At 46.0% G+C, this 14,410-nt stretch overlaps 1 protein-coding gene across 1 annotated transcript in view; it reads left to right on the top strand.

Annotated features, from left to right (window-relative positions):
• LOC147733673 (transient receptor potential cation channel subfamily M member 7-like) overlaps positions 1-14,410 on the top strand; it is a 1,613,265-nt gene that overhangs the window by 1,056,250 nt on the left and 542,605 nt on the right. The window contains exon 22 of the mRNA XM_086958251.1: positions 3,972-4,146. Coding sequence (XP_086814377.1) covers positions 3,972-4,146 — 175 coding nt within the window. The remainder of the gene's footprint in view (positions 1-3,971; positions 4,147-14,410) is intronic.

Raw genomic sequence — 14,410 nt, 5'->3', positions numbered from 1 at the left:
TGTGGAGTACAATTACATCGTCCTTTCACACAAATTCCCTCCCGCATTTAAAAGACAACTATTTGTACAGTTCCTACTTGTTTAATAGGCTCCGATTTTTGTAAAATTACTATAGTAGTAATGTTTTTTATCCGGTTGTGAAAGCAAATGGTGCACAGTGATACACGTGCTTTCGATCATCACAAGCGACGGACATTTGACCGATCATAAAAGCTTTCCTGCTATTGGGACAAAAAATACAAATGCAATAAGATACAGTATATACGACTGCGTACGCCTAAATCACTCCGTCGCCTTTTTGTATCCAGTCTGCTGCACGCCATCTACTCCCTTCGCTGCGCACTCAGGCTTGACTGCTCACCTTTTCGTGGACAGGGCACCTTCTAAATCATGCAGTCCCGCTCTGCTACCAAGAAGTGTAACATATGGTGTTGAGTCTTGATATCACTATGGCTAACGACATACTTGTGCTCCCATAATCATCGCAGGTTCATCACCTGGTCAGTCCTTGCGGTACCACTAACTCAGTGACCAAAGAGGCCACGGACGTTGTGGTGGGCCCCCCTGCTCTGTGGTTCGGGCCTACATGAGGCGTCGGAACCACTAGGATGGGCCATTAGAGAGCTTGCGATGGGAGCAACTCTAAAATGGCATAGAGCACGTGTGCCCCGTCTTTTTTATTGGTAGGGTCACATGTGCAGTGACTCATGTGCTGGATGGGTGTGGTGTGGGTGTATACCAGCCATGAGGGAGTGTGTGAGTGTGTGTGTGTGTGTGTGTGTGTGCCGTTCTGACAACTAGACCTGGAACTAAGAAATCAATATAATGGAAATCTGGGCCATGTAGCGTTGTTGTGTGGGCTGGACTGACGTATGCCAGTGGTACGCGAGGCTGTGAACGATGACTCCGGAGCTATGGGTGTGGTTCCGTCGTGAGTTATATGAAGAATCTACTGATTTGGGTGTCCGTATTGTAGTGCTGCTGTCACCCAGGTCTTACATGCAAATGTGTCATTATGTCTGTAAAGTTCTACAATATGGCTAACATGGAAGGTACAGGGTATCACTAACCCTATACTCATCCATAGATGCACACATAAAAGATGGTGGACATGACGTATTTCTGCGAATATGAATGTTTGTTATACATTCAGTGGAGTGTTCTAGCTGTAGTAATACAGGGTTGTGAGACGTTTAGGTTGCAGTTTTTAGCACATGAAGGACAGATAATATATATACACATGTGGCCATTCAGGTATACTGTCGAACTTGGTGCTGGAAATCATTGTTCGAGGCTCGGAGTCGCGTCCACATCCTGTTATTTTAGAGTAATGACGTAATCAACACGTGCCTGAAAATGTACTGTAAATACGGTGCTCAAGTAAATTGCTGATATGGATTTTAAGATGTCATCAGTGATGTCACTGACCATGTCATGAATGATGTAATATGTGACATCATCACCAGTGGATTGCGGGTGCAAAAGTTACAGTTAGTACAACTAACTATAACGGAGGAATTTCAATGGTTTTGTATGAGTGAAATGTCTAGCTAACACCCCTGAAACCTATGGTTTTTTCAGTGAATTTCTAATGTTTTTTAAATGATAATTCCTAACTATAACCTGCTTGAAACCTATGGTTTTTTCAGTGAATATATATGTGTATATATATATATCCAGCTCACCAGGGAATGTCCAACAAATTGAGCGGCACACAAGAGTAAACAGTTTTACCCCACAGCTTTTTATTGGTATGGACATTCCCCGGTGAGCTGGATGTGTGTGTGTGTGTGTGTGTGTGTGTGTGTGTGTGTGTGTGTGTGTGTGTATATATATATATATATATATATATATATATATATATATATTCACACCAGTTATAGTTAGCTGGTCATTTTACTCATACAAAACCTTTGAAATTCCCCCGTTATAATTAGTTCAGCTAACTATAACTTGCGTGCCCGCAATGCACTGCTGATGACGTCACATATTACATCACTCATGACATGGTCAATGACATCACTCATGACATCACTGATGACATCTCAAATGTCCCCAGGGCAGTGTGGGGAGGATTGAGGACCCCCCACACCTCTTTATCACTATGCCCCCGCGATTTAGTCCCCCGGGGGGGGGGCGGTAATTTGAAAAACCAGACCAGGTTTAAAAAAAAAAAATTGGGCCTTGGGGATCCTTATGGGACACCTGGGCAGACCTAGGGGGTCAGGGTGTGTCTACCCTGCCCCCTTTTGTGTTCTACAAGTTTGTTTTTCTGCTTTCTTGTGCCTCGGTCTACCGAGCACAAGATGGATGCCAACACTTCCTGGTATGAAGTGTTGACAGCCAATGAGCATGCAGATTTCTCGGGAAGGCATGATGATTGGCTGCCACTGTCTGTCAGCACTCCAAAACAGAAAGTGTTGACAGCCATCTTGTGCCTCGGTAGACTGAGGCACAGGAAAGCAGAAAAACAAACGTGTAGAACTCAAAAATGGGGCTGGGTAGAAGCACCCTGACCCTCTAGGCCTGCTCAGGGGGTCCCACAAGGACCCCCAAGGCCCCCAAATGTATTTATTTTTTTCGAAAAATCGCGGGGTGCACGCATGGTGAGCGCTTATAGATATATATATTTTTTTCATTTCGATTTTCTCAGGAACTACTGGAGGGATTTACACAATTTAAGCAAAGGGGTGATCTGCGAATCAGACTCTACCACTTTGCCAAATTTCTTGTAATACCGTTCAGCCATTCGGGCTGTAGCCGTGTCCAATCGTCCGTTGGAAAATAACATGGGGAAAACACGTTTTGGGACCCCCCTTTTTTCTCAGCCCCCACTTGACGAATCCCTCCAAAACTTTCAGGGAAGCAGCGGAGCGGAGCGTGCCATCTTCTTTGAGAAATTCGCAAAGATTCATTAACCGGCGCCAAAGTTATTCCCAATAGAATGTTGCGGATGTCCTATGGAAACTAGGTCCTAACTATAAATAAATAAATAAATAAATAAATAAATATATATTCTTTTTTTTTTTTTGATTGATGGAATAAACCCAGATCAGTTGACTGGGGGTGAGTGCTTGCATTGTTCAACACTCCGTCCATCATCCCCTTTGGTATTGCTTTGTTCGCCCTAAGTTGGCAGGGTATGCCCAGAAGTGGGTCCCTTGCTCACTTTGCCAATGCATTCAAGCTAGCCTGGCTGATGACGTCTGATTACCCAGAAACCGGTCCCAGGATGCTTGTTTCTGGTCCAGGGAAGACATGGCTTGACAGTTCAGGCTGGACTGTTCCCAGGGTCAGACTGATTTGCATATGGCCATGTTGAACTGGGGTGGCGTAGTGAGCTAAAGAATGTTGATGGATTAAACCCATATCAGTTGACTGGGGGTGAGTGCTTGCATTGTTGAACACTCAGTCCATCATCCCCTTTGGTATTGTTTTATTGATTATATACCTAAATAAATAAATACAATACAAATACAATATAATATTTATATATACTTACCTGTGAAATAAGACATGGGTAGTAAAGGCATATGTGTTGTAAGGGATGTGTTGTAAAGATAATGCATGGTAATGACTGGGTTGTAAATGCTATTTCCCCTAGAATGGAATGCTGATGAAGGTAAGAAAATCTGAATTAACATAACACTTGCTTTTTTTCATTATTGAATGATTTGCTATATTATGTGAATAAACAAGGCTAATGTTCTGCTGGTGAGAAAGATAGCAGACAATTGGAACTGGTTGACTAGATCTAATTCATGTCTAGTAATGTATGGTCACCTGATTGTTAGGCAAGTTTGTTTAGGTTAGGTCTATGAATTAATGCAAAATTAGCCACTTTTGGTTAGTTTTGTAAAACTACCAAACCATGTAATGTTATTCTTTAAATCAGTAGGTGAAGTATTGATAATAAATGCAAGAACTATGAAAATTGCTTGGATTCATTAGCATCATCATTTTACTCATAGGTGAAAAACATGTTTCCCATTGTTGTGATAATGGCGATTATACTTTTGGCATATGGAGTACCCAGGAAGGCAGTCCTCTTTCCTCATGAAAAACCAACATGGTCCCTTGCTAGAGACATCCTTTTTGAGCCATACTGGATGACCTTCGGAGAAATGTTTGCATATGAAATTGATGGTAAGTAATGAAAGGTTAAATAACTAGAATCAATTCCATAAAGTGAATAAGGATAGTAGATACTTATAAAAATAGCTTTCATTCTCAGTAGCAGTGTATGCAAAAGCTAAATAGCAAGTGGTGTGAAAATGTGAGCTTTGTCACAAGAGCAGGAGACTAAACCGAAGTTTGGGTGAAAATAATCTATCATTGGAACGCTAATTTTGAAATTGGGCAAAGTGTACACTTACTTGTACTTATCTGTCACAATGTTAAATAACTTGACTGTAAAAGTTATCATGACTGGTCCTGGGAGGTGAATACGCGCTCTGTTAGCGGAGTATGCAGAGTTTTCTGCACTCAGCGCTCCGCGGAGCTTGTCGAGTGCAGAAAACTCCACTCTGCATAGTGCAGTGGAGTTTTTTCCCTGCTCGCGCTCGCTAACGGTAAGTTGGCGAGCGCGAGCTGCCACTCAGGTGAATTTTTACCCAAGCGGCAGGAAGAGCAGTTCGAACAGACCATCAAATCATTGTCAAAGTGCAGATTTTGATATCTAGAGTATATATATATACATATATATGTGTGTGAACAAGTTGCACCATGACAAATTTTTATATTTGGAAGAGGTATACTTTCTTATGATGTAGATGTATTTATAAAGTACCAAGTGACAATCTAGGGCCCCATTACGACCGCCCACCACCGTCACGGAAAACGGGACCAACCGCCATAGGTGCGGCAGTCCCGCGGGGGCAATCAGGATGTGACCACCACCCTGGCGATCGCATCCTGCATCTTTTGCAACCAGCACCGCCGCAATGTAAAAGTGGCATGTTGTCCATTGACATGCACAACGTGACCGGTACCGCGCGGTGCGTGCCACCTTGTACATGCCAATGTAGGGGGTACCATGGGTACCCCCCAAGTGCAACCCCAACACCCCGGGGGCCCGCAACGGGCCTCCAATGCAAAAGACCGCATGTTTTTCCATGGCGGCATCGCCGCCTAAGGCCCTAATACGCCCACATCATAATATGGCGTGCAGTGCCTGCTAGGCACCACCACCATTTTATGGGCCAGGACCTCACAGCAGCTATCAGCTATTAGTTTAGCTTTAATTTTATAATCCCAATTTAGTCAATTAATCGGATAATCAATTCTTGTCTTTAAAAATAAAAAGGACTGACCACTAATCCAATGTCAAAAGAGGGTGAGTTTCTCCACCTGCCAAAATATGTTAGCACTTCTTAATAAATTCATATTTAAAACTTCCCTGAATGATATTAAAAATTCTCTTGGGAATCCTTTGTATCCACTAACCTTTGCATAGGCTAAAGATAAAGTTACAGAATCAATTTCATCAAGATTAAAAGGTTCTGTCAAATAGGAGGTGGACCCATATGGTATTGTGATAAGTTGTGTCTTAAGTAAGCTTTTTAAATTAATATCCTGTCGCCTATTAGAGAAATCTTTATATTAATCCAGAAAAATCTTACTTATTTCATGTCTACTAGTAATTCTCAATTTCCTAATTGGGCAATACATTGCATTGAGAGTTCTTAGTTAGTGTTTCTCTCAAGCATGCCATGCACAATGTTCTTAGTATTCACTATATGAAGGTATGTTTCATTATTTAAATAGGAAATATTTAAAAATTGAAAGGAGTATGCTCAATCAATTGGAATAATATATCACTTTCATAATATGATTTAGACTATCAACAGTTAGTATAAATGCTCCTCAAAACATTCGAAAATTGATTGTTGATTATTCTTTTATTCTTAAACATGTGTTCATCTTCAGTCAGCTGTCACAAAAGAGAACAATTTTCATCACATGAAAACAAAATTCAATGATTAACAGCCAGGGCGTTTCGTCCCCATCCGGGACATCATCAGGGCTTCTTTTGTGTTGGTGAATTTAATAATTATCACGAAAAGAAAATAATTTTCGGAAGAATCCTGTATTTTTTGCTGTCCTCCCAAGATCTTTACATGCAATGATAGCTGCAGTGAGCTTCTTATATTATAGTTCCAAAATCCCTTTTAGATAATCCACTTTTAATGCACCCAGTACATCTAATCTGTTAAACTTGTTGTCCTGGCCAATGCAAGTTCTGTCGCCGTAGCTCCAAACAATGAATGCGTCCTTCAAGTTCAAAGTGTCCCGTCGTCTGATGAATGTACCATAGTATTTAAAATCACTGTTCAAAATCATAAGCCGATCCGCCGTGTTCCTGGTTCCGGTTCGATAAATCCGGAATACCGGATTTATCGAACCGGGAACCAGGAACACGGTACTAAATACCATGGTACATTCGACACCCATGATGTCCGACTTAAGGAGGCGGAACAACGCATCTCAGATTCCGAAAGACATTACTGACCAACTAAAACAGGCAGTTACCCAAATGGACAAGCTGATGCGCATCATAGACGCCAAAAATGAAGATATCGAAGCGCGCAGTCGCCGTAATAACGTCAGAATCTTAGGCATTCCCGAAAGTACCAACACGGGACGCCTAGAACAATACGTCGAGAAGCTGCTGACGGCGGTAACTGCAGAAGGAGCTCTATCGGCCCAATTCATAGTTGAAAGAGCGCATCGATCATTAGGCCCGAGACCACCACCAGGGGCCACCCCAAGACCTATCATAGCACGGCTGCTTAGTTATCGAGATCGAGACATCGTACTCAGAGTGGCACGGGAAGCGAAGCAACTGAATTATGATGGCGTCTCTTTCACCATTTTCCCAGATTTTACTGCTCGAGTGCAGGAGGAGCGCCGCAAATTTAATATAGTAAAGCAGAAGCTACGCCAAGAACAGGTGGAACATGCTCTCTAGTACCCTGCACGCCTGTGGATCACACACCAAGGGACACAAACCTTCTACACGCAGTTAGTCGAAAAGTTCCTGAAATCACTGAAGAAACGTAAAAATGCTAATACAGATACAGAAGAGATCGATGAGGCGAATTTGTCTGGATTGGAATGAAGGAGTGAGAAAGTGAAACCATGGGCCTCCATTCTATGCTTCTCTCGCCTCACTGCAGCGACGGAAACTGAGAGACTGATAGACACTCCAAGACTGTAATGTTTAATTGTTTAATAAATGATGGTTTATGCCAATTATATTTTTCTAAACATGAGAATGGGTAATTAAGGGGATTAAGGCTAATGCTCTTCTGGTATGCCGGACACCCCTGCCTGTGTTGGGACTCGCTAAGACCTGAGCATTCCCTCACTATCGGCAGGGTCGACGTGCCCCATCTGGATGATCACCCCAATGGGAATACCCCTTTGGTTCTATGGTTTACTCTTGTTGTTGGGGGGAGGGGGTGGGGGGATCGATGCTTGCATGTTTGGGGTGCCGCAGTGGGCGGGGGGCGATACAGTTCCATGGAATGTTGTTTTCTTACAGAGGGGGCTGGGACGCTGTGTGTTTCATCTAGGGGCCTGTTGATCCGAAAGAGAGATAATCACTATGTAACATATCCAACATTACACTCAAGCACATCGTATTTTGAGGTATGGCAGGGACAGGGAGTGACTCACAATTGAAAATCATGTCCTGGAATATTAGGGGACTTAATGATGCTCGTAAGGGTCGGAACGTTGTTGCATATTTGGAGCGGCACCAGGTTCATATCGCAATGCTGCAAGAAAAGTACTTAGCTCCAAAACCACACGCACAATTCGCTAGCAAATGGGCACACACCCGCTTCTTCTCCTCGTACTCCTCTTACGCGAGAGGTACCGCTATCCTGATAAGGTGCTCAGTGCCATTTGTAGTACTGGGGGAAGCCCTGGATCCTGAAGGACGGTATGTTATTGTATGGAGTCGTCTTGGTGGAGACACGGTTACCCTGGTCAATTGTTATGCACCCAATACTGATACACCTACTTTTTTCACTGCGCTGTGGGGAAAAGTCGTAGATGTCGGCTCACTACATGTCATATGGGGAGGTGATTTTAATGTGGCGCTAATTCCATCACATGATCGGGCAGATGGGGCGGCACTGTATAAGATTCGATCCAGGGAGGCCCTGCTGGAAATAGTGGAAGAAGGAGATTTGATAGATGGCTGGAGATCTCTATATCCACATCGTAAGGAAGGCACACATTTTAAATCATCAACAGGTACATGGGCACGACTGGACTATTTTCTGCTGACCAGGGGCTTACTTGCAGATATGGAACGAGTTATGGATTTGCCCAGAACATACTCTGACCATAATCCAGTATTGATACACTTACATATGCCGGGATGGAATAGTCCTAGGCCGCAATGGTGCTTGCAGCATAATGCTCTGCTGTATGAGGTATTTAGATCAGAACTGGGAGAGGAAATAGCTGCTTTTTTCCCTCGCAATAAGGGGTCAGTAGACAGTATCGAGGTTATATGGGAAGCCTTCAATGTAACGGTCAGAGGCTACTGTATATCTAAGAGCTCTGGTGTACTGCGTGATATACAGAGAACGATACGTACTCTTGACCGCGAACTGAAGGAGCTAGAGAATAGGATGGTGGAGGGGGAGACGGCACAGGCACACATAGACTTTAGGATCAAATTGACGCACTATGAAGAAGAAGCGGCGAGAGAAGCCAAATTCAGGGGTATTTACAAAAAGGGGTGGTGAGGGACAGAGTCTCTGAATTAAGCAGAAAGCTCTCACCCAGTCAAAAGATCAGGGCTAGATCCAACACCGTTTTTTAGCTCACTGTACCATCCCAGTTTCAGAACCTGGCTGTATGCAAATTAGTCTGTTCCTGTCCCAGTGCATGATGGGAACCAGACAAACCAAACTACAGAAGCCAATTCTTACACTGGGAAGGAAACAAGCTCCCGGGGACCGGTTTCTGGCATTACAGCCGTCTTCGGCCCGGTTTGCTTGAATCCTGATGGTGCAATGAGCAAGGGTCTCACATCTGAGAATACCCTTCCACGCTTAGGGTGGACAAAAATATTTACAAAAAGGGGTGGTGAGGGACAGAGTCTCTGAATTAAGCAGAAAGCTCTCACCCAGTCAAAAGATCAGGGCTAGATCCAACACCGTTTTTTAGCTCACTGCACCATCCCAGTTTCAGAACCTGGCTGTATGCAAATTAGTCTGTTCCTGTCCCAGTGCATGATGGGAACAGGACAAACCAAACTACAGAAGCCAATTCTTACACTGGGAAGGAAACAAGCTCCCGGGGACCGGTTTCTGGCATTACAGCCGTCTTAGGCCCGGTTTGCTTGAATCCTGATGGTGCAATGAGCAAGGGTCTCACATCTGAGAATACCCTTCCACGCTTAGGGTGGACAAAAATATTTACAAAAAGGGGTGGTGAGGGACAGAGTCTCTGAATTAAGCAGAAAGCTCTCACCCAGTCAAAAGATCAGGGCTAGATCCAACACCGTTTTTTAGCTCACTGCACCATCCCAGTTTCAGAACCTGGCTGTATGCAAATTAGTCTGTTCCTGTCCCAGTGCATGATGGGAACAGGACAAACCAAACTACAGAAGCCAATTCTTACACTGGGAAGGAAACAAGCTCCCGGGGACCGGTTTCTGGCATTACAGCCGTCTTCGGCCCGGTTTGCTTGAATCCTGATGGTGCAATGAGCAAGGGTCTCACATCTGAGAATACCCTTCCACGCTTAGGGTGGACAAAAATATTTACAAAAAGGGGTGGTGAGGGACAGAGTCTCTGAATTAAGCAGAAAGCTCTCACCCAGTCAAAAGATCAGGGCTAGATCCAACACCGTTTTTTAGCTCACTGCACCATCCCAGTTTCAGAACCTGGCTGTATGCAAATTAGTCTGTTCCTGTCCCAGTGCATGATGGGAACAGGACAAACCAAACTACAGAAGCCAATTCTTACACTGGGAAGGAAACAAGCTCCCGGGGACCGGTGTCTGGCATTACAGCCGTCTTCGGCCCGGTTTGCTTGAATCCTGATGGTGCAATGAGCAAGGGTCTCACATCTGAGAATACCCTTCCACGCTTAGGGTGGACAAAAATATTTACAAAAAGGGGTGGTGAGGGACAGAGTCTCTGAATTAAGCAGAAAGCTCTCACCCAGTCAAAAGATCAGGGCTAGATCCAACACCGTTTTTTAGCTCACTGCACCATCCCAGTTTCAGAACCTGGCTGTATGCAAATTAGTCTGTTCCTGTCCCAGTGCATGATGGGAACAGGACAAACCAAACTACAGAAGCCAATTCTTACACTGGGAAGGAAACAAGCTCCCGGGGACCGGTTTCTGGCATTACAGCCGTCTTCGGCCCGGTTTGCTTGAATCCTGATGGTGCAATGAGCAAGGGTCTCACATCTGAGAATACCCTTCCACGCTTAGGGTGGACAAAAATATTTACAAAAAGGGGTGGTGAGGGACAGAGTCTCTGAATTAAGCAGAAAGCTCTCACCCAGTCAAAAGATCAGGGCTAGATCCAACACCGTTTTTTAGCTCACTGCACCATCCCAGTTTCAGAACCTGGCTGTATGCAAATTAGTCTGTTCCTGTCCCAGTGCATGATGGGAACAGGACAAACCAAACTACAGAAGCCAATTCTTACACTGGGAAGGAAACAAGCTCCCGGGGACCGGTTTCTGGCATTACAGCCGTCTTCGGCCCGGTTTGCTTGAATCCTGATGGTGCAATGAGCAAGGGTCTCACATCTGAGAATACCCTTCCACGCTTAGGGTGGACAAAAATATTTACAAAAAGGGGTGGTGAGGGACAGAGTCTCTGAATTAAGCAGGAAGCTCTCACCCAGTCAAAAGATCAGGGCTAGATCCAACACCGTTTTTTAGCTCACTGCACCATCCCAGTTTCAGAACCTGGCTGTATGCAAATTAGTCTGTTCCTGTCCCAGTGCATGATGGGAACAGGACAAACCAAACTACAGAAGCCAATTCTTACACTGGGAAGGAAACAAGCTCCCGGGGACCGGTTTCTGGCATTACAGCCGTCTTCGGCCCGGTTTGCTTGAATCCTGATGGTGCAATGAGCAAGGGTCTCACATCTGAGAATACCCTTCCACGCTTAGGGTGGACAAAAATATTTACAAAAAGGGGTGGTGAGGGACAGAGTCTCTGAATTAAGCAGAAAGCTCTCACCCAGTCAAAAGATCAGGGCTAGATCCAACACCGTTTTTTAGCTCACTGCACCATCCCAGTTTCAGAACCTGGCTGTATGCAAATTAGTCTGTTCCTGTCCCAGTGCATGATGGGAACAGGACAAACCAAACTACAGAAGCCAATTCTTACACTGGGAAGGAAACAAGCTCCCGGGGACCGGTTTCTGGCATTACAGCCGTCTTCGGCCCGTTTTGCTTGAATCCTGATGGTGCAATGAGCAAGGGTCTCACATCTGAGAATACCCTTCCACGCTTAGGGTGGACAAAAATATTTACAAAAAGGGGTGGTGAGGGACAGAGTCTCTGAATTAAGCAGAAAGCTCTCACCCAGTCAAAAGATCAGGGCTAGATCCAACACCGTTTTTTAGCTCACTGCACCATCCCAGTTTCAGAACCTGGCTGTATGCAAATTAGTCTGTTCCTGTCCCAGTGCATGATGGGAACAGGACAAACCAAACTACAGAAGCCAATTCTTACACTGGGAAGGAAACAAGCTCCCGGGGACCGGTTTCTGGCATTACAGCCGTCTTCGGCCCGGTTTGCTTGAATCCTGATGGTGCAATGAGCAAGGGTCTCACATCTGAGAATACCCTTCCACGCTTAGGGTGGACAAAAATATTTACAAAAAGGGGTGGTGAGGGACAGAGTCTCTGAATTAAGCAGAAAGCTCTCACCCAGTCAAAAGATCAGGGCTAGATCCAACACCGTTTTTTAGCTCACTGCACCATCCCAGTTTCAGAACCTGGCTGTATGCAAATTAGTCTGTTCCTGTCCCAGTGCATGATGGGAACAGGACAAACCAATCTACAGAAGCCAATTCTTACACGGGGAAGGAAACAAGCTCCCGGGGACCGGTTTCTGGCATTACAGCCGTCTTCGGCCCGGTTTGCTTGAATCCTGATGGTGCAATGAGCAAGGGTCTCACATCTGAGAATACCCTTCCACGCTTAGGGTGGACAAAAATATTTACAACAAGGCCGCAACAGGTGTTGGCCGCGGGAATGCTGAGGGTTCTATTCTACAGCAGGGGGATGGACATGGTCAACGATGGGACACAGGGACAAGCTTGGCCAGGTGACCGAGCACCATAGCATAGGGGTAACCATTTTGATCGGTGGAATTCTGTACGGAAAGGGGCTGTCGTAGCAGTTGAGTTCTGTAGCACCGCAGGGCGCAGAGCAGTGTTGTGCGCCAGAGGAGTGCACTGGCAACGCCCACCAAGCAAGTTTCGCACACTGGAAGGATAGACATGCTATGCTACTAGCACTGGTGTGAATCGAATGGCTTCATTGCACTGTGGGCAGTCTGGGATGTGTGCTTCCCTCCAATTTTGGTTTTAATGCAGACTATGCTCTGAGCATCATTTGATGCATTTAGGATTTGTGTTCTGCTCGATCCTCAAGACGGTCATGCGTACCATGTAATGAGAAGTTGTACATTGGGAGCAACTAAAGGAGGGCCACTAGTTCAATCAAGGGAACCGGCATCATAGAAGGGCCCTGCAGATCGCAGATGACGGAAGGTAAGAGGGTCCTGGAACAGTGATGGTTACGGCAGCCTAGCGAAGGTATGAAAACAATGCTCATGTAGTCCTAAAGTGACGAGTGTACACGGTCCTGCACCACATGAGGAGTTTAGGCATAACGCTCAAAAGGCAGAGGGGATTCAGCAGAAGGGTTTGCACCAACCTTATTTTAAAGAAAAGAGATTTGCCGAAAACGTGCAGGCGAGGTGCGACACGGCCCGGAAGACGCAAGGAAGAGAGGGGAGGGGGAGGAGAAATGCGACACGGCGGGAGGGGGCGGGCAGGGGAGGGGGCGGAGAGGGGAGAGGTGCGACACGGCAGGAAGACGAAAGAGGGGCTGTCGTAGCAGTTGAGTTCTGTAGCACCGCAGGGCGCAGAGCAGTGTTGTGCGCCAGAGGAGTGCACTGGCAACGCCCACCAAGCAAGTTTCGCACACTGGAAGGATAGACATGCTATGCTACTATCACTGGTGTGAATCGAATGGCTTCATTGCACTGTGGGCAGTCTGGGATGTGTGCTTCCCTCCAATTTTGGGTTTAATGCAGACTATGCTCTGAGCATCATTTGATGCATTTAGGATTTGTGTTCTGCTCGATCCTCAAGACGGTCATGCGTACCATGTAATGAGAAGTTGTACATTGGGAGCAACTAAAGGAGGGCCACTAGTTCAATCAAGGGAACCGGCATCATAGAAGGGCCCTGCAGATCGCAGATGACGGAAGGTAAGAGGGTCCTGGAACAGTGATGGTTACGGCAGCCTAGCGAAGGTATGAAAACAATGCTCATGTAGTCCTAAAGTGACGAGTCTACACGGTCCTGCACCAGAAGGGTTTGCACCAACCTTATTTTAAAGAAAAGAGATTTGCCGAAAACGTGCAGGCGAGGTGCGACACGGCCCGGAAGACGCAAGGAAGAGAGGGGAGGGGGAGGAGAAATGCGACACGGCGGGAGGGGCGGGCAGGGGGCGGAGCGGGGAGAGAATGAATGTTGAAGGCGAGCAAGACTGAGAGGCGGATCTGTAAGTTAAAACAAGCTTCTCAGCAGTGGCCGCAGGCTGCCAGTGGGAGGGAACGAGCGAACATATGGCGAGCGGCGGGAAGGGGAAGGGGCGGAACAGGGGAGGGGGCGGAACGGGGGAGGGGGCGGAGAGGGGACATGCACGCGCCCGTGACTTTTAAGGTCAATGCGCATGCGCATAAGCTTAATGCGCATGCGCATTGACCTTAAAAGTCACGGGCACTGCAAGGAATCGCCACGATTCCTTGCAGTGCAGATAAAGTGTGGATAACTCGCTATAGTCTCGCCTTGCTCGATGCGCATGCGCATCGACAGGCGAGACCTAAAAAGGGGTGGTGAGGGACAGAGTCTCTGAATTAAGCAGAAAGCTCTCACCCAGTCAAAAGATCAGGGCTAGATCCAACACCGTTTTTTAGCTCACTGCACCATCCCAGTTTCAGAACCTGGCTGTATGCAAATTAGTCTGTTCCTGTCCCAGTGCATGATGGGAACAGGACAAACCAAACTACAGAAGCCAATTCTTACACTGGGAAGGAAACAAGCTCCCGGGGAACCGGTTTCTGGCATTACAGCCGTCTTCGGCCCGGTTTGCTTGAATCTTGATGGTGCAATGAGCAA

This window comes from Lissotriton vulgaris, chromosome 2_1 (genome assembly GCF_964263255.1).
Source record: "Lissotriton vulgaris chromosome 2_1, aLisVul1.2, whole genome shotgun sequence".
Lineage (NCBI taxonomy): Eukaryota > Metazoa > Chordata > Amphibia > Caudata > Salamandridae > Lissotriton > Lissotriton vulgaris.
The sequence above is the reverse complement of the archived record's forward strand: the minus strand, read 5'-3'. Positions and strand labels throughout refer to the sequence as shown.